The 24,176-nt window shown below is 57.8% G+C and overlaps 2 protein-coding genes and 1 non-coding gene across 12 annotated transcripts; all 3 read right to left on the reverse strand.

Annotated features, from left to right (window-relative positions):
• Positions 1 to 6,732: 6,732 nt before the first annotated feature.
• Positions 6,733 to 15,136, reverse strand: ZNF446 (zinc finger protein 446). 5 transcript variants are annotated; one of them, XM_067721174.1, is made up of 8 exons: positions 15,080 to 15,136; positions 13,485 to 13,865; positions 13,210 to 13,411; positions 12,771 to 12,865; positions 11,565 to 11,649; positions 11,310 to 11,402; positions 10,130 to 10,236; positions 6,733 to 6,961 (listed from the first exon to the last, which is right to left on the reverse strand). In XM_067721174.1, the coding sequence occupies exons 1-8, from the start codon at positions 15,116 to 15,118 to the stop codon at positions 6,872 to 6,874; spliced, it is 1,092 nt and encodes a 363-aa protein (XP_067577275.1). In that variant the 5' UTR covers positions 15,119 to 15,136; the 3' UTR covers positions 6,733 to 6,871. The 5 variants fall into 5 exon arrangements, with proteins under 5 accessions (XP_067577275.1, XP_067577273.1, XP_067577272.1 ...); XM_067721172.1 differs by having other exon boundaries at positions 6,733 to 10,236; XM_067721171.1 differs by lacking the exon at positions 6,733 to 6,961 and having other exon boundaries at positions 10,098 to 11,180; positions 11,310 to 11,399.
• A 2,293-nt stretch (positions 15,137 to 17,429) lies between these two features.
• ZNF324 (zinc finger protein 324) lies at positions 17,430 to 23,402 on the reverse strand. 6 transcript variants are annotated; one of them, XM_067721119.1, is made up of 5 exons: positions 23,037 to 23,207; positions 21,299 to 21,425; positions 20,856 to 20,972; positions 20,439 to 20,768; positions 17,430 to 20,235 (listed from the first exon to the last, which is right to left on the reverse strand). In XM_067721119.1, exons 1-5 carry the CDS (start codon positions 23,064 to 23,066, stop codon positions 18,836 to 18,838), a joined length of 2,004 nt encoding a protein of 667 aa, XP_067577220.1. In that variant the 5' UTR covers positions 23,067 to 23,207; the 3' UTR covers positions 17,430 to 18,835. The 6 variants fall into 6 exon arrangements, with proteins under 6 accessions (XP_067577220.1, XP_067577222.1, XP_067577218.1 ...); XM_067721121.1 differs by lacking the exon at positions 20,439 to 20,768; XM_067721117.1 differs by having other exon boundaries at positions 20,439 to 20,972.
• On the reverse strand, positions 22,313 to 22,443 carry LOC137215768 (small nucleolar RNA SNORA30/SNORA37 family). Its single transcript, XR_010939404.1, has one exon. It is a non-coding gene; the product is annotated as a small nucleolar RNA SNORA30/SNORA37 family (small nucleolar RNA).
• Positions 23,403 to 24,176: the final 774 nt, after the last annotated feature.

Raw genomic sequence — 24,176 nt, forward strand, 5'->3', positions numbered from 1 at the left:
CCCCACAGAACCACAGCCCCTTCTTGGCACCGGTGCACACAGCTGGACTCAATCTGGGCCCACTGTGGTCCAGCCCGCCTCCCTGCACACACGAGGTCATCAGGTTTGTTCACATGCCTGTTCCCTCCATGAGAGACCCTGGCTAGGAAGGGAGCTGGGGCTGTGTGAACATAGCAGCAGAGGCCCCGGCTGGCCACCCCTGCTTTGGCCCAGGCCTACTTCCTCCTGGAGCACACAGTAGGTCCAGTATCGTTTGATAGCTGGCACATAGCAGCAGAGACTGGGCTGGTCCAGGTTGAGGCGCAGTGTCCTGCCCTTAAGGCCCTTGTACCCTCCGGGACCAGAAACCAGCTTGGAAGAGAGCTTGGAGTGTATGGATGAAGCAGTAGAGGCTGCCACTGGCCACCCCACTGCGACCAAGTGCTCCTGCCATGACTGGTCACTGTCCCTTAAGATCTGCTGGGCACTGCTCTACAGGTTCTCCAGGCTTCCCTGGAGAAGGAAAAGCTGCCCACCGCCTGTGCCAGCATGAGCCGATACGTCCGCTTCTCTTGCATATACCATGCTGCGAGTGGGGTGAAGTTGTGGCCATCACCCCCAATGAGGAACACTGCGTTCCTGCACCCAGGTCAAGGGGCCCTGACTGGTGAGGCCGTGTCACTGCATTTCCTCTTGACAGAAGAGGCTAGCGTCTGGGATGTGAGCCAAAGAGACCCACCCAGTCAACAGAAGAACATGTGCTGGGATGCCTGGAGAGTGGCGCGGGGGGACGTGTGCTGGACGCGAACCTGGGTCTGTGGATCCCGGAGGTTTCAGTGTGGATTGAGAGCGGGCCGCTTACAGCCTGGATGGCCTGGGGCAATGCCTAGAACCCCTTACCTCCCGAGCACGGTCTTTCTTCATTGTAAAATGGGACTGGTGATCGTGTCCACCTCAACAGATGTTTATGGGGATTAAACAAGATAGAAGTGCAGGGAAAGTTCCCCACAAGGGCTACCTGTCGGCCCTGACATGGGCATCCTGGCTCGGCTCTCACTGCGGGCCTGTTTCTTCATCAGCAGCGTCACTGGGAGGGATCATTGTCAGCAACAACAGGATCAAACTGTACCTAAGAACCCTCAAGATTGCCCTTGTAGCCGGGCTAATGCGGGTACGTCTCAGTCAACAGTCTGTGTCACCCTCATCCCATCTCACAGGGTGGGTGTAGCGTTATTCCCACTTTACCGTCAAGGAAGCCCCGGCTGAGGGGGTGCTTCAGCCATGAGTTATTTAGCCAGCACCATCAGGGCAGGCGTCAAGTCCCTCCGTCATCGCATGGATGTTATAAAAAGATCTCACTATGGATCTGAAGGCTTACAGGTTCACCAGCACTTTAAACAAATTCCTGCCCCTGCAAGCCCCAGTCAGCTTCGGACATTCACAGTTTTTGCTATTACCTTTGCAAGGATTAAAACATAATTGTTGGGGCTTCCCTGGTGGCTCAGTGGTTAAGAATCCTCCTGCCAATGCAGGGGACACGGGTTCGAGTCCTGGTCCGGGAAGATCCCACATGCCGTGGAGCAACTAAGCCCATGAGCCACAGCTACTGAGCCTGTGCTCTAGAGCCCGCAAACCACAACTACTGAAGCCCGCGAGCCACAACTACTGAAGCCCGTGCGCCTAGAGCCCGTGCTCTGCAACAAGAGAAGCCACCGTAATGAGAAGCCCACGCACCGCAACGAAGAGTAGCCCCCGCTCACCGCAACTAGAGAAAGGCCACGTGCAGCAACCAAGACCCGATGCAGCTTAAAATTAAAAAAAAAAAAATGTGGCTGGTGGCCCCAGCTTTCTCTCCCAAAGGCTGCTCATGTTAACGCCAGCAAGGAGGTTTGCGCCTGTTGTTGTTTTCTGCTGCCTTGTCAGGTAGAGTCACAGCTTGGAGCCACTTTAAATCCCGTGTCTTCAAGTGACAGGGACATTGGCTGTTCCTCCTCGCGACTTCTCCATTTGTGTGTTTTGCTGAATTTCCTTTGGAGGTTTGCCTTGTTCTTAACAATTTAAAGGAGTCCTTTAAATTTGTCTTTTCAGGATATTAGCCTTTTATCTGTACTGGGTGGTACAGATTTGGAGCAGACTCTCTTAATCTTGTTTCTGTATCTCTTTGCTGTACAGAAATTAGACTTTTATGTAGTCACATAAGATTAAGCCAGTTCCGTAAAATAACTGGATAGATTTCTGTATCCCTGGGCTTCCGTTGTAGAAAATCCATTACTAATGGATTTTTAACTGTGTTGCCATGGGGTTGCTCATAATATACATAAATGTATATTTCCTTATATCTCTGATACAAGTCTATTTGGTGGGTACATTTCACTCTTTTTTCATGACTAGACTTACATGCTTCAGTGGCCTGTCTCATTTCTTTGCTCAGGTTCAGTGGCGTCATCTATTTTATTTATTGTTCTGTGCAGAGAGCTCTATTTGGGATTTATTTGCTCTACTCTTCTGGATTGGTCTTTTAAGTTTGTGTACTGTCCCTGCCTGTGTAAACTTCTGGGGTGACGAGCGGGCACGGCCGGGAGAGCCGGCACAAGCGGTCCTCTCCGCTGGGCCAGGCTGTCCTCGCTTCACCCTGAAAACAAGATCCCTGTAAGCCTACCCTGTGAGCAGAGTCTGTGAGCCGCATCTAGCTTCACTCTGCCGTTGTTTTGTGACTTCAGGCCTTTACCCCGAACCATGTCTCCCTCACGCTGACTTGGGCCTCAGGGCCCTAATATACATTTTGCAACAGAAGAAAAGCAAGTTCGATAGCCCCCGCGAAAGACTCTTTCCCTTTTGGATGTCAGCAAATAGATCGTACAGCAAGACACAGTCTGATTTGGGAGTCCCTTCTTGGCCTGGCAAATTCAGTGGACAAGAGTCAATTTACTATGAAACAGCGATTTCTTCTCTGATCCAGAGGTCTTTTCGGAAGAATTGTCAATAGTTTGCTTTTTTGGTCTTATTTCTAAATGTGTTTGATTACGATTAAAAAGGTAGATCCTATAACACCTCTTTATCACACTTCACACCCTTTAGCGTGGTTATAAAAAAAGACAATAACGGGCTTCCCTGGTGGCGCAGGGGTTGAGAGTCCGCCTGCCGATGCAGGGGACACGGGTTCGTGCCCCGGTCTGGGAAGATCCCACATGCTGCGGAGCGGCTGGGCCCGTGAGCCATGGCCGCTGCGCCTGCGCGTCCGGAGCCTGTGCTCCGCAATGGGAGAGGCCACAACAGTGAGAGGCCCGCGTACTGCAAAAAAAAAAAAAAAAAAAAAAAAGACAATAACAAGTGTTGGGGAAGGTGTGGAGAAACTGGAAGCCTTGTACGCTGCTAGTGAGAATGCAGAACAGTGCAGCTGCTTTAGAAAACAGTCATCTCAAGGTTAAATGTAGAGTTACTGTATGATCAGTAATTCCAGTGCTAACATACTCTTTTTTTTCCCCTATAAATTTATTTATTTTTGGCTGCGATGGGTCTTCGTTGCTGCGTGGGCTTTCTCTAGCTGCGGCGAGCGGGGGCTACTCTTCGTTGCGGTGCACGGGCTTCTCACTGCGGTGGCGTCTCTCGTTGCGGAGCATGGGCTCTAGGCGCACGGGCTTCAGTAGTTGTGGCTCGCGGGCTCTAGAGCGCAGGCTCAGTACTAGTGGCGCACGGGCTTAGTTGCTCTGTGGCATGTGGGATATTCCCGGACCAGGGCTCGAACCTGTATCCCCTGCGTTGGCAGGCAGATTCTTAACCACTGCACCACCAGGGAAGTCTCCTAACATAATCTTATACCCAAGACAGATAAAAACATATGTCCACACAAACCCTCGCACATGAATGTTCATAGCAGCATTATTCACAGTACCAAAACGTGCAAACAACCCAAACTGTCCAAACAACTTAGGAATGGATAAACACAATGTGCTACATGCATGCAATGGGATATTATTCGGCAGCAAAAAGAAGCAGCCCTGATAGATCCGCAGAGACAGAAAGGAGACTGGTGATCGTCAGGGGCCGGGGAGGAGGAGTTGGGGATGACTGCTAACAGGTGTGCGTTTTTTGGATAATGTGAGAAAATGTTTAAATGTGTGGTGATGGAAGCACAGCTCTGTGGATAGACTAAAAACCACTGAATTGTATACCTTCAAGGGGTGAATTGCATGGTGTGTGAATATCTCCATAAAGCTGTGAAAAATCTCTACACTGAAATGTAACATTTTATGATGTTTGCATTCATTTTTATTTTGTAGAATATGAAGCTATTACCTGTCTTGATGGTGAGCCTGTGGCCTCCCTTCAAAGCCCTGCTCTCCTCGCCCTGCTTCAGCCTTGCTCAGCAGCTCTGGGGTGTGGTGCTCCACCCAACTCTGGAGCGTCTTAATCTAGTACCATGGCTCCCACAGTGGGCAGTGGGCACCCGAGGGGGCCCACTGGTTTTCTTTTTCCTTTTTAAAAATTTTTTTTGAATTTTATTATTTTTTTTAGACAGCAGGTTCTTATTAGTTACCTATTTTATACATATTAGTGTATACATGTCAATCCCAATCGCCCAGTTCATCCCACAACCACCACCCCCGCCACTTTCCCCGCTTGGTGTCCATACTTTTTTTTTCTATATCTGTGTCTCTATTTCTGCCCTGCAAACCAGTTCATCTGTACCATTTTTCTAGGTTCCACATACATGCATTAATATATGATATTTGTTTTTCTCTTTCTTACTTACTTCACTCTGTATGACAGTCTCTAGATCCATCCACGTCTCTGCAAATGACCCAATTTTGTTCCTTTTTATGGCTGAGTAATATTCCATTGTATATATGTACCACATCTTCTTTATCCATTCATCTGTTGATGGGCATTTAGGTTGCTTCCATGACCTGGCTATTGTAGATAGTGCTGCAATGAACATTGGGGTGCATGTGTCTTTTTGAATTACGGTTTTCTCAGGGTAAATGCCCAGTAGTGGGATTGCTGGCTCATATGGTAGTTCTATTTTTAGTTTTTTAAGGAACCTCCATACTGTTCTCCATAGTGGCTGTATCAATTTACATTCCCACCAACAGTGCAAGAGGGTTCCCTTTTCTCCATATCCTCTCCAGCATTTGTTGTTTGTAGATTTTCTGATGATGGCCATTCTAACTGGTGTGAGGTGATACCTCATTGTAGTTTTGATTTGCATTTCTCTTATAATTAGTGATGTTGAGCAGCTTTTCATGTGCTTCTTGGCCATCTGTATGGCTTCTTTGGAGAAATGTCTATTTAAGGCTTCTGCCCATTTTTTTGATTGGGTTGTTTGTTTTTTAATATTGAGCTGCATGGGCTGTTTATATATTTTGGAGATTAATCTTTTGTCCGTGGATTCATTTGTAAATATTTTCTCCCATTCTGAGGGTTGTCTTTTTGTCTTGTGTGTAGTTTCCTTTGCTGTGCAAAAGCTTTGAAGTTTCATTAGGTCCCATTTGTTTATTTTTGTTTTTATTTCCATTTCTCTAGGAGGTGGATCAAAAAAGATCTTGCTGTGATTTATGTCAAAGAGTGTTCTTCCTATGTTTTCCTCTAAGAGTTTTATAGTGTCCGGTCTTACATTTAGGTCTCTAATCCATTTTGAGTTTATTTTTGTGTATGGTGTTATGGAGTCTTCTAATTTCATTCTTTTACATGTAGCTGTCCAGTTTTCCCAGCACCACTTACTGAAGAGGCTGTCTTTTCTCCATTGTATATCCTTGCTTCCTTTGTCATAGATTATTGACCATAAGTGCGTGGGGGCCCACTGTTTTAATCATCTTCTGTTCAACCAGCCCTAGGGCTATGGGGAGTGGCTGCATGCACAACACGTGTAGATGAGCTCACAGCCTGCGGAGGAGAGCACCTCACACCACACAGGGTCACGTGCTCTTGGGTGGCCCCTGGTCCCTGCTGCAGGATGTGTGACTGGCTTTCTGGAATAATTCTGCAGGCTTGGCAGGATCAGCCATTTGATGGGGAGGGCTGTGTGACTTGGGGCTGTTACTGCAGGAGTAGCGGAGGGAGGGAGGGGGACTTGCTACCTGCCCTTGGGGCGCTCCTGGTTTCAGGAGTTAGGGAGGCACCTAGAATCGGGCTCTGCTTTTAGCCTTTCCCCACATCCGCAGATGCTTCCACAGTCAGACGGACCCGCATCAGATTTTGGCTCTGCCAATCACTGGGTCACCTCAAGTAGGCTGACCTCAGGAGCAGCGGCAGAGGAAGGAGAAGGGGCTGGAGGGAGACCCAGGTGAGGAGGAGAGGCGCTTGGGGTGGTCGTGAGGATCACAGGAGACTGGGGGCGGGGGGCGAGCAGCTGGAACTGGGCAGGAAGACACCTCCTGCAGCCTCAGCCCAGAGACAGCCCAGGGGATGGCAGGGGTAAGGGGGTGCCATGGGAGGGGTGGCCTGGCCCGGTTTCTAACGTGAAGAGGTAGATTCTGGAAGCTGCCCTGCAGGCTGACCATGCTGCTGAGCTGGCTGGGGCAAGCGGTCTAAGAAAAGCGAGGAAAGGGACTTCCCTGGTGGCACAGTGGTTAAGACTGCGCTCCCAGTGCAGGGGGCCCAGGTTCGATCCCTGGTCAGAGAACTAGATCCCACATGCATGCTGCAACTAAGAGTTCACATGCCGCAACTAAGGAGCCCACCTGACGCAACTAAGACCTGGGGCAACCAAATAAATAAATAAATGAAAAAAAAAAAAAAAAAAGACCCGGCACAGCCAAAGAAAGAAATATTTAACAACAACAACAAAAAAGCGACGGAAGATGAGGACGGTGATGGATCTGACTACGTGAAAATTCCAAAGTCAGATCAGATGCATGAAGATGTGACCAACGGTGTGGCCCACACCGTGCATTCACGGGAGAGGAAACCCACGTGAGCGGCTGTGGGGAGGAGGGTGCAGCCCGCCTGGCACCCATGGAGAAACAGTGCACTTGGGTTCTGCCTGCAGGATGGAGAAGACGGTAGAGAACGGGAGACCAGGGCGTTCTAGCTGCCAGGGAGCCCTTCTGGAGGGAAGGCAGACAGGCGGGCCCCACGTTTCCGGAAGACACTGACGTATCCATGAGAATTTAAAAATCCCATGGTCCAGGGCTTCCCTGGTGGCGCAGTGGTTGAGAATCTGCCTGCCAATGCAGGGGAATACGGGTTCGATCCCTGGTCTGGGAAGATCCCATATGCCGTGGAGCAACTAAGCCCGTGCACCACAACTACTGAGCCCGCGTGCCGCAACTACTGAAGCCCGTGTGCCTAGAGCCCGTGCTCCGCAACGAGAGAAGCCACCGCAGTGAGAAGCCCACGCACCGCAACGAAGAGCAGGCCCCGCTCACCGCAACTAGAGGAAGCCCACGCGCAGCAACGAAGACCCAATGCAGCCAAAAAAAAAAAAAAAGTCGTTCTGGATGATCCGGGTGGGCCCAACGTCACCACGAGGACCCTCAGAGGTGGAAGGGGAGGCAGAGGACAGTGGCAGGGTGACGCCCTGTGGGAGAGAGCCGACTGGCCACCGCTGGCTCAGAAGGTGGGGAAGGGCCGTGAGCCCGGCTCGCAGGCCATCTCTAGGGTGGAAAAGTCGAGCACATGGGATGGGTTCTCCCAGAGACAGAAGGCACTCAACCCTGCCGCACCTGGAGCTTAGCTTAGTGAAACTGTGCCTGACCCCTGACCTCCAGAACTATAAAATAATGTTTTAAGACAAAAAGAAAAAGGAAAAAACAAGAACAGAAATCCCATGCTCCCGGAAACTCCCGCTTTGGGAGTGTGTCTGTTCTGAGGAAACAGCTAGGTTGCATCTGGGGTGTCTGCTCAGGTGCGGCCACCACAGCACTGGGTGCTAAGGGGGGCGGGAAACAAGGAACTATCTGGGCTTGGTGGGAACAACACTGCCGGCCAGAAAACGGGATTTCCACCCCGGCATTTTTAATAACACAGGGAGCTGCGTGGTAAGAGCACGATTCACAACGTACAGTAGCTTCACAAGCTGTGTGGCACAAAGCCCCGCGGATGAACACTGAGAATAAGACAGCAGCATTAGGAATCGTTTTTGCGATCTCCTTTGCCCTCTTGTATATTTCAGATTTCTCTACGTGAATATAAACTACTTTTAAATATGGAAAATTGCATTAGAAGGTAGCCCACCGCTCTCCCTCAGCACCTGGCGGTCCTGACGTTGGGCCCTCGGCCTGGCCTGAGTGCTCGGGCCCTGCTCTGTCCTCTTCCGCCGTGTCCCCGGCATGGATGAAGCTTCCTGCTTGCCAACCAGATTGTAACAGGGAAGCACCTTTGTATTCTGTTACAAGTTAGTAACCGGAGGGATGTTGCCTATAAGCTTCAATATACACAATGGCCCATTCCTGGGAGCCCTGCCTCCCAGGTATAATGGACGTTAAGCTAAAATACCTTTGTTCAGCTCCCAGGAAACCTCCTGACCAGGCCCCCCTGTGAATGACAGAACACATCCCCTCCCGGAGCTGATCTGAGCCAGGAAATGTTTCACTTTACTCCCTCTGAAAGAAACCTGAATTTTAACTCATGCAACATGGTTCTTTGGGGCACGAGTGCACCACTTTCTTGGTCTGCTGGCTTTCTATTTTTTTTAAAAGCACTTTCTTTTTTTTTTTTTTTTTGCGGTACGCGGGCCTCTCACTGTTGTGGCCTCTCCCGTTGCGGAGCACAGGCTCCGGACGCACAGGCTCAGCGGCCATGGCTGACGGGCCCAGCTGCTCCGTGGCATGTGGGATCTTCCCAGACCGGGGCACGAACCCGTGTCCCCTGCATCGGCAGGCGGACTCTCAACCACTGCGTCACCAGGGAAGCCCAGCACTTTCTTTTTCAATGAATTTTTGGCTGCGTTGGGTCTTCGTTGCCGCACGCGGGCTTTCTCTCCAGTTGCGGCGGGCTTCTCATTGCGGTGGCTTCTCTTGTTGTGGAGCACAGGCTCTAGGTATGCGGGCTCAGTAGTTGTGGCTCTCGGGCTCTAGAGCGCAGGCTCAGTAGTTGTGGCGCATGGGCTTAGTTGCTCTGCGGCATGTGGGATCTTCCAAGACCAGGGATCGAACCCGTGTCCCCTAGGTTGGCAGGCGGATTCTTACCACTGCGCCGCCAGGGAAGTCCCGAGTCCGCTGGCTTTCTGAATAAAGTCACTATTCCTTGCCTCAACAACTCGGCTCTCAATTTATTGGCCTCTGGTGCGGCCAGCAGTACAAGCTGGGACTCGGTAACAAGATCACCAGTGCCCGGTTCCATCTCCAGCCTGGCTCTGCTTCCCCAGGCCTGAGTGTGGTCGACAGGTCAAAGGTCCTCAGAAGACTGGGCATGGAGGAGACGGGTCCTCCAGATGGAGGCCTCTCCCTCCCAGTTTCAGGCTGCAGCAAGGTCCTCCCCACGCAGCCCAGGTGTCCACCCCACCTCTGCTAGTAACCATGGTCACAGCCACACTCAACACCCACCTGCCACCCCTGCATGAGCCTGAGGCTGCAGAGGGCTCCTTCTGTGGGTGCACCTGTCTCCCTGAAACCACGTCCCACAAAAATGTCCCTTGTTTTCAGAGCAGAAAGGTGACAGAGAAGGGTGTGGAATAACAGTCCCCAAAGACACCCATGTCCTAATCCCTGGAACCTGTGAATGTTGTCTCACATGCAGAAGGGATTTTGCAGATGAGATCAGGTGTGTAGGTGGGGCATGGATGAGATGTGACCCCGAGATGGGGAGATCATCACGGGTTACCAGGGGAGCCGTAGATGTAACCCTGAGGGTCTTTACAAGGGGGAGGCAGCATGAGACTTAACCATCCACTGCTGGCTTTTAAGATGGAGGAAGGCGCCACCACCGAGGAACGTGGCAGCCTCTACAAGCTAGAAAAAGCCTTAAAGTGGATTCCCCCCTTAGAGCCTTCAGGAGGAACCAGCCGTGCTGACACCTTGATTGGGCCCAGTGAGACCCAGTTCAGAGTCCTAAGAGAGTACGTTTTGTGTTGTTTCAAGCCACCGAGCTCGTTAGAGCAACAGTAGGAAAGCAGTACAGTACACTGGCCAAAGTCCTGAATGCCCCCAGACGGACTGCCGTGGGCAGCAGGCGGCTGATCCTCCGCCCTCCTGCTCTGTGACTCACTCACCTGCCAGCCTGCGTGGCCTAAGTCACATCTGTTCTCAGACGCCATGCTTGTCCATCCAGACTTGGAAAGAAGTTCCCTTAATGTCCGTTCAGGCTGGGACTCGACAGCTGGAAGGACAAGGCCAGGGAGTGATGTGTGTGGCCGAGGAACAGGTAAGCCGGACACCGACCTGCTCGTGGGCAGGCAGCTCTGAAGCTCCAACTGCCGGGCAGGAAGGGCAGGGGCTGCTGATCCGACCAGCAGAGACCAGAGATGAGGATTCTTACGCAGAAGCTTCTCCAGGAGAAAACTGGAATTTGTTAAAAATCTAAAACGCACAGTGGCCAGACTTTAGCCTTCCACCTGCCTGCAAACAGAAGTAGGCTGTGCTCTCCTGGGCTTCCTGCACCGGCCTGCACCATGTCACAGGAAGGGGTTTGGAAGCCACCTGGCCGCCGCGGGTCCGGTGGGTCGGTGCACTGGAGCCCAGGCCTCTCTCTCTGAAAGGCGGGGTGGGCGAGACAGGAGAGGAGGGAGCCGCGGCTTTGGGGGGAGACTGATCGGGGGTGGGGGACCCTCCTGGGACTCTGACTTCTGGCCTGGGCGGCCTCCAGCTCTCCAGGCTGCGGCGGAGTGGAGTAGCAGGGGCGGGCTGGGCCCGGGGCCCCGGCGAGGCGCCCCTCCTGCGCTCACGGGGCCTCGGGCCGGTGGCTCTTGCGGTGGATGACCAGCTGGGACTTCCAGTCGAAGCTGTGGCCGCAGTCACCGCAGAAGTGGCGCCGCTGGCCGGCGTGGCCCTTGCGGTGGATGACCAGCTGCGACTTCCAGCTGAAGCTGCGGCCGCACTCCTCGCAGGCGTAGCTGCGCGGGCCCGGGAGCGCGCGCCGGGGCGGCCCCACCGGCTGCTTCTCGGCGCCCGGGCCGCCCGCGTGCGCGCGGCGGTGGATGACGAACACCGACTTCCAGTCGAAGGTGCGGCCGCACTGCGCGCACGTGTAGGGCTTGCTCCGCGCGGTTGGCGGGGCCTCCGGGCAGCCGGGCCGGCCCTCTCGGGAGCTCTCGCTCTCTCCTCCTGGTGGGGGGCCAGAGGTGGCAGAACCAGGTCGCCTGGTGACTCCGCCCGCAGCCCCCCAGGCGCGGGGCGGCCTGGGCTCCCCGCCCCCCCGCCCCCGTCGCCACCGGGGAGCGGGAGGCCACTCACCCGGGAGGAGGCTTCTCGCTCCCTCGGATCCGGTGCTCAGCGCCTCCGGCTCCGGCTCAGTGCGCGCCTCCGGCAGGGGACACGGCAACCCTGCTGGGGTCGGGGGCCCGTCAGGCGCCAGCCCTGGCACGGGGGCGTGAGGTGTTCGCACAAATGAGGGACAGGGGTGGGGGCCCCGGCGGGTGGCCAGGGTGCGGATTGGGAAGCGCCGGGAGGCAAGGTGCGCGCAAGGACCCGGAGGAGAGGGGTCCTCACCCAGGGAGACCACCGTGCCGTACTTCTGCAGCATCGCGTCCCAGTACACCTCCTTCTGTGACCGGTCCAGGAGCCCCCACTCCTCCTGCAGTGACGCGGCCCATCACCCACAGAAGGCCCGTCTACCCCGCACCCCACCCGGCCCATCCCATGGGCCCAGCCTTGTTAATCACCTGGGGAGCGGCAGGTAAACCACCCTCACCTGCCTGGGGGTGGGGCTAAAGAGGAAGCTGAGATGGGAACATGTGAGCGCTGGGGATGCAGGGCCGGGAAGGGAGCTGCCTTCTGGCTCACCTGGGGGATGCACCAGTCCCCCTCAGCTGCCCCACCCCATGTTCTGGACGCACAGGTGGAAGCTGAGGACCCATCAAGGATGGGCCTTGAACAGTGTGTGCTGTACCGAAAGCAAAAGGCCAGGGGAATGCAGGGACCCCAAGCACGTCTCCCAGGCCTCTGGTTTCAAGAGTAATGGAGATCCTCCGTGGGGAAGTGTCACGGGCCTCAGCATCCCTGGCTGTGGGGACCGGGCTGCAGGGAGGCCAGGCACAGCCTCCCACTCAGGACATGGCTGGGCTGGCTCCTGGGTGCCGGGGGTGGAAGCAACCATGGCCTTCAGGCTGCGGCTGGGTCCTGGGCGACTTCTCAGTGTGGAGTGGATTAGGAAGTGTCGCTGGGAGAGGACAAGACCCCTGCTGCCCACACTCAGGAACCAAGCCCGCTGGGTGGCAGGGGCTTCCATGCCCAGCTGGTCGCAGCTGAGGGCTGGTTGGCCTTGGAGAAAAGCCCGGGCAGAGGGGGAGCTGCGGGCATTTCCTGGGAAGATTGTCTCCACTCTGATCTCAGGTGTGCAGGGAAGGCCAGACTGCTGGGTGGCACTCAGGCTTTCCTGGTCATCCTGTCCCCTCCCCAGGTGCCAGCTCAGAACTGCTGGGAGCTGTCAACACCCTAACTGGCTTCTCTGTAAGTGGGAAGCCAACCCCTGCCAGTTCCAATCACTCTAAACCAGAATCCCAGTTACCTGAGGCCAAAATCCTTTCCAAGCACTGGTCTGTCCCCCTGCCCCCCAGGACCTGCAGGGGGTACCCTGATACCAACTCCACTTTGGGGGAGCAAAGAGCACAAGAAGTGCTGGCCAAGGAGCCTGGACAACTGGCAGGACACTCTCCTCCCACTGTGGGCCTGCACCTGTCACCAGGGGCTGCTCACCTGAATCCTGGGTGGCTGAAAGGGCACGGAGGTCGGTTCCTGTTGTTCAGCGGGCCCCTCATGGGACCGGGCTGGATGTGGGGGGCTGGACGGTGCTAGGAAGCAAGGCAGACAGGGGTCAGGGGCTCCCACGTGAGCCAGAGCAGGCGAGGAGCTGGCGCTGGCGTCGCAGCCTGGGCCCTCCTCGGCAGCAGGGAGGAGTCCTCTGTGTGTACCAGGCACATAGCAAGCAGGCAGCCAGCCAGCCCTTCCCTCCGGCCTCCCGGGGACCCCACTCTGCAGTCTGCAGTCCCTGCGGGTCCCGCTCCCAGGGGGGGACACCCGCACTCCCTCCAGGAGCCCCCAGCTCCAGCACAACCTCATCTGGGTTCCCCGCCCTAGCTGGGGACGTTCGCACTCTCTCAAGGAGGCCCCAGCCCTCGCGCACCCCCGCTCTCACCTGTCTCCTGCCCGTAGCCATCAGGCTCCTCCTTCACGCTGCAGCTGAGCTGGGCATTCTCCTCCAACTGGGCATCCTTGGACCCCTCCCAAGAGGCTGCCTTTCGGGGCTCCACTGTCCCTGAAGGGTGGGAGCTCCCCACAGACTCCTCTGTGTTCTGTGCGGCTGGGAGCACCGCTTGCTTCAGGACATGTGCTGTAATCTGAGAGGGAGAGGCAAGTCATCGGGGCGCTAGTCTCTCTGTCCCTCCAAGAAGCCAACACCACCACACTCACCCAGCCCAGAAGCTGCCCAGGGTCATGCTGCAGGCCCTCGACCAGGACAGTGGCCTCCTCAGGGCTGCCTGGTTGCTGTCCCCGCACCCAGGCCTGGATCTCAGGGGGCAGCGCGCCCAGGAACTGCTCCAGCACCAGCAGCTCCAGCATCTGCTCCTTGGAGTGCACCTCGGGCCGCAGCCACTGGCGGCAGAGCTCCCGGAGCTGGGCCAAGGCCTCGCGGGGACCGGCCACCTCCTGGTAGCAGAAGCCCCGGAAGCGCTGGCGTGCTGCCTCAGGATCCTCCTGGGTGGCCTCGGGGTCCACAGAGGGCAGACTCGGGGGGCCCAGTGGGGATGGCATTGTTGTGCCGGGAGTCTTCTTGGAGCCACCAAAGGGGACCTGCAGGAAAGGAGGGGTCAGGGTGCTAGCCACAAGGCCACAGCCAGGGTAAGGCACTGTGCAGAGAGGCCCAGCCCAGGGGGCTGAGGCTGTGACAGAGAGGACCGTGGTGTGGGGATGCTTGCGGCTGAACTGGGGAAAGCTTCATGGAGGGAGGGGTCACAGGAGCTGGAACTGAGAGCAGAAGGAACTGACACTTGGAGGCAAGTTGCCAGTGGAGCTTCCAGGAAACTGCAGGGAACTGTCTGTCGGGAGATGATGCTGGAGCGCAGGCAAGAGGAGTTAGCACAGGCTTCCAGGGTCAGGCTGAGGAGCCCCGGCAGGTGCCCCCGCGGCGGAGAAAGGGGGTAGCCAGGGAGGCGGTGGGGCCGTGATCCAGGGTGAGAACTGGGGCCAGGCTGCCTATCCCCACCATCTCTGGGACACGCTGACCCAAGTGGGGCACCCTGAGGGGCTGGCTTGCGCCACGGCTCGAGGCAAGGGCTGATGTGGACCCCGAGACACCGTGCTCGCTGACCGCGGAGAGCTGTGCATGACTCACACGGTATGGACCGTGCGTGTGAAATACAGAAGCAAAGCAAAACGTAATCACGAGTTGTGTGGAGCGGTGGACGGGCAACTGTGTCCCGGCCCTGCAGAGGGTCTGGAGTGAAACACGCCCACTTTGGGAGTGGGGGGTCCTCTCCGATAGGCTGGACTAGGTCTGACTCCTGGAGTCCGCCTTCCACAGAGGAAAGGGGGGCAGGTCTTCCCGAAGGAGAGGAACGGGGCTGCGGAAGGGAGGAGGGGCCCGGGAGAAGGCTCGGAGGTGGGGCACGTCGGGAGGTAGTGGAAAGGCCACGTCCACCCAGCCGGCCGGTGCTCACCTCGGCCACCCGAAGCCACTTCGGGTAAGTGGGCCCACGCGGTCCCGCGCGCCTCTCCCCGGACCCAGCGGTCAGCCCCTCGCGCGTTGCCCTGGCGACGCCGCCCTGGCCAATCACACGTCTGCTCCGAAGGCAGCACCACCCCCTCCCTTCGGACTACATTTCCCATGAGCCTCAGCAAAACAGGGACAGGCGCGGCCTCCGCCAGTAGATGATCATTTTAGGAGGCCTCTCACGACTGAGAGGCGCCCCATGCCTCCGAGAGGAATCTGCAGAGTCGCAGGGTTTGGGGGACTCCCTCCCCTCCCCGGAAGCCGCTCTTCCTTTGTATCGCACCCTAGGACTCACCAACGGCGGAGACGTATGGTACCTTCGAATCCTGCGCATGTGCACAACAGGCCCGGCGCCTATTGGCAGGAGGTGACGGATGGGGAGGAGCGTGACCTTTCGGTCAATCAGGGTTGGCGCTACGCCTAGGCTCCTCCCCCAGAGCCCTACCTGAGGCTTCTTTCTGGTCGCCCGGCGGACGCCTTGGTAACCCCTGGAGCATAACCAACCTGCTCCAGCTGTTTCCAAGACAACGGCCCGAGGTCCTAGGAGGAAGCAGGGACCTACCAGGAAGGCTGGCCTAACCCACGGGCTTTCTCCGCCATCCCCGGGAATTTCTCCAGCGAGGATGGTGCTGGGGTCCTTCATTCGACCACTGCTGAGCGCCCTGCAGGGGCGGGGGGGGGGACAGCAGGCACCCATCTCCTGATGAAGAAACTGTTCCATGATTTATACCCTCAGAGTCTCAGACATGCCTTCAGCTAGATCAGTACTGCAAAGTGAGGGCTGGAGGTTTTCGTCCAGAATTATGGGACGTGTTCAGCCTTTTATTTACTTTGGGGACCAGAACTAGTATATATCAGTAGACGATGTTATTGTTTTTAAAATCTGACTGTGGGTCAGGGTGTTTTGCTTCCACACATCAAATGGGTGAACAATGACTTATTATTTCGATCCTAAGGTGCATCTGCCTGCCTGTTTGAGTTTCTTCTAATACCTAGGAATCCCTGGCTACCAGGGATTTGATTTTTTCTCTGGGACTGTTCGGATTCCCCAGAAAGGACTCTTCCACCATCTACCCTGTGGGAAGAGCTGGAGCTCTAACAGCTTCTCCAGGAGCTCCCACTCAGTCATCTTTGTTTTGGGTCTCCCCTTCCAGGGGGCTGCTGGTTTTCAAGCCTTCTGGAATTCTGCAGCGTAAGCCTGATGGAATCTCCTTCCCCTTCCGCCAGCGCCAACTCAGCATTTGGCTTTCCCCAAATCAGTGACAGCTCTCCCACCCCCAACTACTTCTAGCTTCAGAATGCCGCTGCCTCCTCTTTTACCATCCTCATATTTGTAGGTTTGTGTTATAGTTAATTTATTGGCCGTGCCGCTTGCGGAATCCTAGCTCCCCAACCAGGGATCGAACCCGAGCCCCCTGCAGTGGAAGCGCAGAGTCCTAACCACTGGACCGCCAGGGAATTCTTAAGGGTTTGCTTTAAGGGCTCTCTGTGGTTTCAGTGGGCTTCTGGACCAAGTGAGATGCATGTGTTCAGTCCATCGTCTTGACCCAGAAAGCCCACGGATACCTTTTATAGTCATGACCCGTTCACGGTTGAGTGGAAGGGTCAGGCTGGCAGGACGTGGCCCAACATGATCAAAAAGGTTTGGGGGAGGACAACTTAGGGCCAAGACATGGGGGAAGGTGGGTGCTCATGGTTGCTGTTCCCACAGGAACAGGGCTGGAGCCTCTGACCACCCCTGGTCCTGGGAGGGTGGACTCGAGGAGGGTGGAGGAAAGGAGGGATAGTAGGGGCCAAGCACACAGGCAGGAAAGGCTCAGTGAAGCAGGGAGGAGGCTGGTGGGGAGACAGGATAGAGCACCAGGACCCAGCTTCTGTCCAAGGTGCGAAAAAGGTTGCAAGTGACTCTCTGGGCATCCACTTGGTGTTCAACACTCCTTTGCTCCTGAATCCCATGGGCTCCCTACAGTAGCCTTCTGTAAGCTCTGTGGGGTTTGTCTGCATCTCACAGCCATCCACACTGACCCTGAAGTGAGCTGCTCAAGAATCCCTCGTGGGGGCCAGCCTGGGGGAAGATGAAATAGGGCGAGGCCAGGGCACGGACCAGCTCAAGAGAGAGGATGGGCCCCAAGAGGGGTGGACAATGCTCAGAGGACCTGCGCTTGAGGAGTTTTGGGGAGCCTGGCCCTGTGTGACTCTTCTCCCTACCCCTTGTCTCCTTTCCTTGCAGGAACTTGGGAGGTTTCAGGGGCGGAACCTGCTGGCAGGTGGACGGTTGGGGGTGTCACGTCTCTGTTCTTTGGCAATGGCAGATACCTGCGAGGTCTTTGAGGTGATTGAACGGGAGCACCCCCTGGGTTGGGGTCAACCTTTCGGGTCTCCACGTGTGCCCCCTGCCTCAGATTCCAAGGCCTGGATCCACAAAGGCTCATGTCCCAACAGAGCTGCTGCTTGGGGCAGCCCCACCCTGTCCACGTCTCTTGGCTGCCAAGGGGACACAGACCTTCGGTGGGCCGCAGACAGGCTGCACCTCTACCCTGAGGCCTCTCAAAGGGACCAGGGTTGAAGTCAAGTCCCTGCAGCTGTGTGATGACACGTTTGCATCGTGCTGGGATGAAACCGGTTTCAGGCTGCTACCACTCACGTTTTTAAAAAGAAACCTTTATTAGAGAGCCTCTCTGGACTCTGTATTGTTAAAACCTTCTGCACCATGACCTGGAGGCTGAGGCTGTGGACCTACACAGTGCCATGCAAGAATTTACAATGTCCATCCATTCCAAGCTGTAAGTTCTAGTCTTTTTTTACCCCCAGTAAAAACACCGTTAACTTCCTGCGGGTGAGGCCCACGGTGGAGATGGGGCTTGTCTGTTGAAGGCCACAAGAAGCCAACCAGGCCCCCACCTAACTTGTCTGCCTCAGTGTCCCCACCCTGTGGGTTATGTCACACGGGGGAGGGGATCTTGGGAGGGCGCCACACACAGCCTTAGGTAATGGCAGGCACGTGGCCACTGGACCCCAGGGAATCGAGCAGCCCCATCTTGTCTCCTCTGCACCTGTTGTTACAGTCACCTCCAGTCAAGGCAGTGGGGATGGAAAGGCTCCTGTATCGCTGACTTTGACAACAACAGGACACGGCCAAAGCTGAGGCTTGGACCACACTCTGAATGCACCAGCACAGCTGGGGAACCATCACTCTCAATCTCCGTCCTTCACCCGGAGACTTCCCGCCCCCACCCTCCTCCACCTCCTGAGGGTCCGCCGTGAGCAGCAAGCCACACAGCCTTCACCCAGCCCTCAGGGCTGGCAGGCTAAGTGTGGGGGTAAAGTGGGGAGCTCTCTGGATGCTGGGCCTGTGGCCCTGCTGTTGTGCAACTCACGTCCCCTCTCTGTGCCTCAGTCTCCTCATCTGAGAAGTGGGGATACTAGCCACAGCAGCCACCTCACAGAGCTGTCAGGAGAAACTGTGCAGCGCTCAGAACGGGGGCTGGCGGTTGGCACGTATTGGCCCTTATCAAGATGCTGCCTGTCAGGGTGCTGCAAATACCCTCTGCAGGGCTGAATCTTTTCTCTTCCCTAGAGGAGGGAGCTGAGGCTCAGAGCCCAGCCACTTGTCCGAAGCCAGTACCTGCCTCCCCCATGACTTCCTGTCTTCTGGGCCTGTTCCCAGGAAGCCCTGGATGAACTGAGGGCTGGGGGAATACGCTGGGGGTAGGGGTGGAGAGGTTCCACACAGACCCTGCAGGTTGGGTGTAAACCTCAGAAAGTTCTCAGGACCACCTCCACCCTGCCCCAGCGCTTCCCGTTCGCGCGCACAGTCAAAATATGGGCGAACTGGCAGCACCATGCTGGCCTCCCCCTGGCCTTTGTTCAGCGTGACCGCTTGGGCCTGGAGGAGTGAGCTGTGGCTGACAAGAGGCAAATCTTGTCACCGCGTGCAGGGGGGATGGCAGTGCACGCGCAGAGCTTCTCCACAGCGTGGCTCTGCAGAGGGCGGGGCCCCGTACCCACGGAAGGGACTCACGACAGGCCGGGGAAGGTCGGGGCTGCGACCTCAAGGCTCAGCCGTCTTCGGAACCGTGGCTGGGCCTGAGGCAGCAGTGGGCCCGGCTTCCCTCCCCAGTGTGCCTTCACACGATGCCCCCGAAGGAGGCCTGGCCTGGGGGAGCGGGCTGGCCCGGGGCCGCCGCGCTGGCTTCTCACCGGTGTGGAGCCTCTGGTGGTGGAAGAGGGCCGGACGCTCGCGGAAGGCGCGGCCGCACTGTGCGCACACGAAGGGCTTCTCGCCCGTGTGGATGCGTCGGTGGCTGAGCAGCACGGCGCCCTTGGCGAAGGCCTTGCCGCAGTCCGAGCAACGGAAAGGCCGCTCTCCCGTGTGCAGCAGCCGGTGCTGCCTGAGGTTGGAGCTGTGGCTGAAGGCGCGGCCGCACTGCGCGCAGGCGAAGGGCTTCTCGCCGGTGTGCACGCGCCGGTGCTTGAAGAGCGACGAGCCCTGGCTGAAGGCGGCCCCGCAGAGCGCGCAGGCGAAGGGCTTCTCGCCCGTGTGCGTGCGCTCGTGCTGGATCAGGTGCGAGTTGCGGCAGAAGCTGCGGCCACAGCGCGTGCACGCGTAGGGCCGGCCCCCGGCGTGGATCTTGCGGTGCTGGCTGAGGTTGGAGCGGTGGCTGAAGGCCTTGCCGCACTCGGCACAGCGGAAGGCCTTCTCGGCCGTGTGGATGCGCTGGTGCCGCACCAGCGAGGAGCTGTGCCGGAAGGCCTGGCCGCAGGCCGGGCACGTGTAGGGCGTCTCTCCGCTGTGGATGCGCTGGTGCTGCGTCAGGTGCGACGTCTGGCTGAAGGCCTTGCCGCACTGCGCGCACTCGTACGGCCGCTCCCCGGTGTGGGTGCGCAGGTGCTTCAGCAGGTCCGAGCTCTTCACGAACACCTTGCTGCACGCCCTGCACTCGAAGGGCTTCTCCCCAGAGAGGAGGCCGGGGCCAGCGTGCAGGGCCTCGCCCAGTTCGGCCCAGGTCGGGGGCTCTGAGACAGCGAGCAGTCTCTGAGGCTCGCGCCAAGCCTCACCCATTCCTCGGTCCCCCTGAGCCTCTGGGGCGCCCGGGAAGGCTCTCCCCGGGGCCTCGCATGCGTACAGCTTCTGCCGCTCCGATGCCCTCGGCTGCTTGCCTGGTGCAGGGTGGTCTGCGAGGGCCTTCTCCCCGGGTGGGGCCCGCAGAGAAGAGGTCAGCCTCAGGCTGACGCTGGCCTCACCGCTTTCCCAGTAGATCACAGACACCCCTGTGGGTTTCCTCTCCCGAGAGGGGGACACGCCGCGCCGACCCTCCAGGCTTTTCCCACACTCAGAGGCACCAGCGCTGGGGAGAACCCTAGTCGGTGCCAGAGGGGGGCCGTCCTGGAAGGGCCCTGGCAATGCTGCTTCTCCAGAAACATCTCTGTCCTCTGCCAGATGAGGGGAAGCTGAAGGACCAGAAACGGTGGACGCCTGGGTCACCCAGACAGGCCGCGTGGGTAGGCAAGGGGGCCCGCGGGACCGGCCGTGGAGGTTGGGGAGAGGAGCTGGGGCCAGACTCCCTTCCTGCACGGAGCCCGTCCCCAGGGCGCTCCCCAGGTGGCTTTGCCCCTTACACTGATGGCTACCTGAGGGAACAGATTTTACTCACCAACTCTGCTTGCTGACTGCCTCTCCCCTAGCAGGGTCAACCCCACAAAGGCAGGACCAGGAGCGGGCCGGGCAAGGCTGTGTCCCCAGTGCCGCGAACGGGACTGGCCACTGCAAGTGCTCAACGATGAACACGTGAACAAACGGCCCCACAGATGAGGTGGTGAGGGAAGACGGGCAGGGTCTGAGGCCACACAGACTGGCTGAGGGTGGGATTCTGAGCAGGTCTCACCACGGCCTGGGGGTGGCCCTTGGAGCTCCCCTTCAAGGGCAGCCAAAGCCGGAGCCTCCAGAAGAGGCTGATGGTGAAAGGAGTCGGTCGGGTGGGAAGCTGGAGAGGAGAGCATCCAGGAGGGAAGGTGGACAGAAGCTTGGCCATAGGTTGGCCCCAAGCTCACACCCCTGAGCCCCCACTCACCAGGGCTCGGCCTCCTCTGGGCATTCCTGGCCAGGGTCACATCTGTCCCATTGAGAACCCAGGGCTCCTTGCCACACTCAAGCTGGATGACCACGTGGGGTCGGGAGACAGAGAGTCCTGTGAGAGAAGACAAGCAAGTGAGGGGTCACCCCAGGCAGATGGCAGGAGTCAGGGCTTCGTGGGCCACGGACGGCATCATCTGTGCAACCAAGGATACCCGAGGTCACATCACAGGGCAGGGATCTCAGAGCAGCTCGATGGTTCCTGTGAGGAGAACCGTGTCGGCAGCACCCGAAGGGGACTGAGCACAGAGGCACCACAGCTAACAGGGACACTCAGCCAGAGGACATGTGGCTGCTCACAGGCCGCCGGGCGGTAAGAGGTTAGTGCTGGCAGCCTAGCCTGGCAACACATGAGCTCCCCATGGAGGACCCAGGGCTTACCCAGCGAGGCCAGGAGGGTGAAGTTCTCCAGCATCACACGGCGGTACAGAGCCCTCTGGGCTGCATCCAGGAGCCCCCACTCCTCCCGGGAGAAGTACACAGCCACGTCTTCAAAGGCCATTAGGCCCTAAGAGAGTTGGAAGATGGACATGATCTAAGCTATAGCTGTGTGAACCAAGACCCAGCTCCGTGCCCCAAAGGCTACCTCCGCTCGTGTCCCTCAGATGCTCACCCTCCTCCCGCAAGGCTCTGCAGATGGGACTTCCCTCACCTGTCTGGACCCCTCCCCTCCCCCTTCCCCATCTAGGCCGTAGATGCCTCTTTAACCCGACCTGGCCACTCTACACAAGGCAGCCAGAGGAAGCCCCTGGCCTTCTGCCACACCAAGGTCAGCCCCTGGCGTCCACTCATTCTCCAGCCTTTGCACAAGCTGAGCCTCCCCAAAGGTGCTCTCATTGCTCTTGCATAAGTAACTGTACAAGTCCCAGCTGCAGAGCCCGCAGGACATGCCCATCCCTGTAGGGATGCCCTCTCCTGCTGAACTTGCCTGACATTTCAAGGCTGCTCTTTGAACCTGAAGGACTGGCTGATCCCCTCCAGCTGCCACAGGGGTGGCGCCAAGGATCTGGTGGGCACACAAGAAGCCATTTCCCTCCTCCCTCCATAGCCAGGCCCCCTCTATTTCCTCCTCAGGTGGCTGCCACCTTCCCTTCCCTCAGCCACCTGCCAGACTTCCCCTGAGAGCCCCAGGGACTGCCAGCCATTCCTCATCTCCCTAGAGCCCTAACTGCCCATGCCTATCCCTGGCTGAGTCTGTGAGATGTCCTCTTCCTAAGTTTGATTCCTAGGCTCCACCTCACTCAGAACATCAGGACTCTGTCCTTGGACATCTACAATTCCAGGTCCATGTGACACCTCCACTCTGAGACAGCACAGACTCTTCCCAATTTCCCCCTGAAATCTACTTGCCCTTCAAATTCCTAATTTTGTCTACAGCAGTTCCGTTCTTTTTTTCTCTGTCCCATTGAGTGACAGTTGCCACTGGCACAGTCCCAGGGCAAGGATACAATCAAGGGTTTTCAATTTCAGCACCAGCTACCAAATCCTGGCCCCACTGCCTGGGGGAGGACCTGTGAAAGTGCTAGGCAGCTCCATTCTTTTGGGTGCTCCGTTGGAAAACCTTAGACTGGCCCTTCACGCAGGACACTCCCGCACACCCCGCACTTGATGCATCAGCAGATCTATCCAGAATCCAACGGCTTTTCACACCTGCACTGCCCGGACTGTGACAGTAGCCTCCTCCCTGCACACCGCCACGCCCCTCTGCTTCTGTTCTCCACTCAACAATAGGTGGAATACCCTAAAAAATCGTTAACTTAAAGCATGTCCAGTCTCCCGGTGCCCTCGGGATAGTCTTAACTCCTCGGCCTGCTCTTTCAGACATACATATCTTCTCCCCGCCGAGCAGCTCAGTTCCGGAAGCGCCTACACTCAGGCTTCCCTCCCAGCTTTTGCAAACGGGGGACCCTCCCCTTGGAACTTCCTTCTACACCTCACCCCCTTAGCTGCCAGAAGTGGGGATCCCACGCGTGCACTACCAACCGGCCGGGACAGCACGGCCTAGGACGAAGCGCGAGGGGAAGACAAGACGTCCAGGTAAAGTGCCTCCCTCGATCGGGGCTCGGGTCCATGAAGGAGGCATCCGGGTGAGTGGGGGCCTGGGGTTCCCGCTACTCACCTGCGCCGGGTCTGTCTGCGCCGCCGCCATCGGAACCTGCAGAAAGGTGCGGGCGCTCAGGCTCCGGGCCTCTCTCCCAATCCGTCAAGGGCGCCGCGTCGGGACGGCGTGGAGGCCGGAGCACGTGGCTTGGGGGGCGCACACGCCGCACCCCGGGAAACTGAGGCCGGGGACTGGCCGTGGGCCCCCGGGCTCGGCTGTCCGTGCCTCGGATCTCCGCCCGCACGTCCTCGCTGCCCGCACGTCCTCGCTGCCCGCACCTCGGGTCTCCAGACCCTTCCGCAAAACCGGCCCCGACCCGGCGCTCTCCGGCCGTCACCGGCGTGGCCCGACGCCGGCAGCCAAGTGACAGTCCCGGACGCCGGAAGTCCAATCTCGCGAGCCCTCATTGGCCCGTGGCGCGCTGCGGACGCACGCGCAGAGCCTTCTGGCTGCCGGCGCGGTAGGCGGAGCGCGCCTGGTCTCCACGGCAACGGCCAAGCGCCGCCGCCGGGGCCGCTGGGAAGTGGAGTCTGCAGCAGCGCCAGGCTTCCGGGCTGAGCGTGGGGTGGGGTGCTGGCGGGGTCGTCAGCGCTGCGGGTGAACGGTGAACTGCTGAGGGCCCGGGAGGGCCTCCCCCACTTCCCACCCTCGCCCAGCGCAGCACCGGGGACGGAGCGCGACCGGGGTCCCATCCCATCCCCGCCTCCTGGGGCCTCGCACCAGGGCTGGGTGTGACCCCCGCGGGTCAGCGTCCTGTTATGGTTGGGAACAGCCCCCACGCCGAGTCGCAAGGCCCTAACCTAAGTTTTTCTAGCGTCTGAAATCATTCTGAGACTTCCTCCACCATCTGTTTTCTTGGCTCAACTGGGCCGCGCAAAAAGTACTTTCCCCGACTCACTTGTCCCTAGGTCGTCTAGATCTTACCTTGCCCCGCACGTCACGGTGTTGATTCCCTGTTCCTTTATTTTGGGGGGAGGGGGCAACCTACATGGGTACGACACATAAAATCAAACGGAAGGGTAGTCTCAATGCAGACTGACTACTGCTGACAGAGAGTAAAAGGTTTTCTCTTTGTTGTTTCACTCTGAGGGTCTTTTTTTCAGGGTTCTTAGTCCTCATACACAAAATGGGACAGTAATGGTACCCACCGCATAGGGC

This window comes from Pseudorca crassidens, chromosome 20 (genome assembly GCF_039906515.1).
Source record: "Pseudorca crassidens isolate mPseCra1 chromosome 20, mPseCra1.hap1, whole genome shotgun sequence".
Lineage (NCBI taxonomy): Eukaryota > Metazoa > Chordata > Mammalia > Artiodactyla > Delphinidae > Pseudorca > Pseudorca crassidens.

Bases quoted from the DNA above. Each gene is read 5' to 3' on its own strand.
- ZNF324 (XM_067721117.1), bottom strand. From the start codon at position 23,066: ATGGCGGCGGCGCAGACAGACCCGGCGCAG. The intron at 21,426-23,036 runs GTGAGTAGCGGG...CAACTCTCTTAG, and splicing joins CGCAGACAGACCCGGCGCAG to GGCCTAATGGCCTTTGAAGA. The intron at 20,236-20,438 runs GTGAGTAAAATC...CTGGTCCTTCAG, and splicing joins GCAGTCAGCAAGCAGAGTTG to CTTCCCCTCATCTGGCAGAG.
- ZNF446 (XM_067721170.1), bottom strand. From the start codon at position 15,118: ATGCGCAGGATTCGAAGGTACCATACGTCTCCGCCGTTG. The intron at 11,650-12,770 runs GTGAGCAGCCCC...GCGTCACTGCAG, and splicing joins TTCAGCCACCCAGGATTCAG to GAGGAGTGGGGGCTCCTGGA. The intron at 11,181-11,309 runs GTGAGTGGCCTC...GCCCCCCACCAG, and splicing joins AGCGAGAAGCCTCCTCCCGG to GAGGAGAGAGCGAGAGCTCC.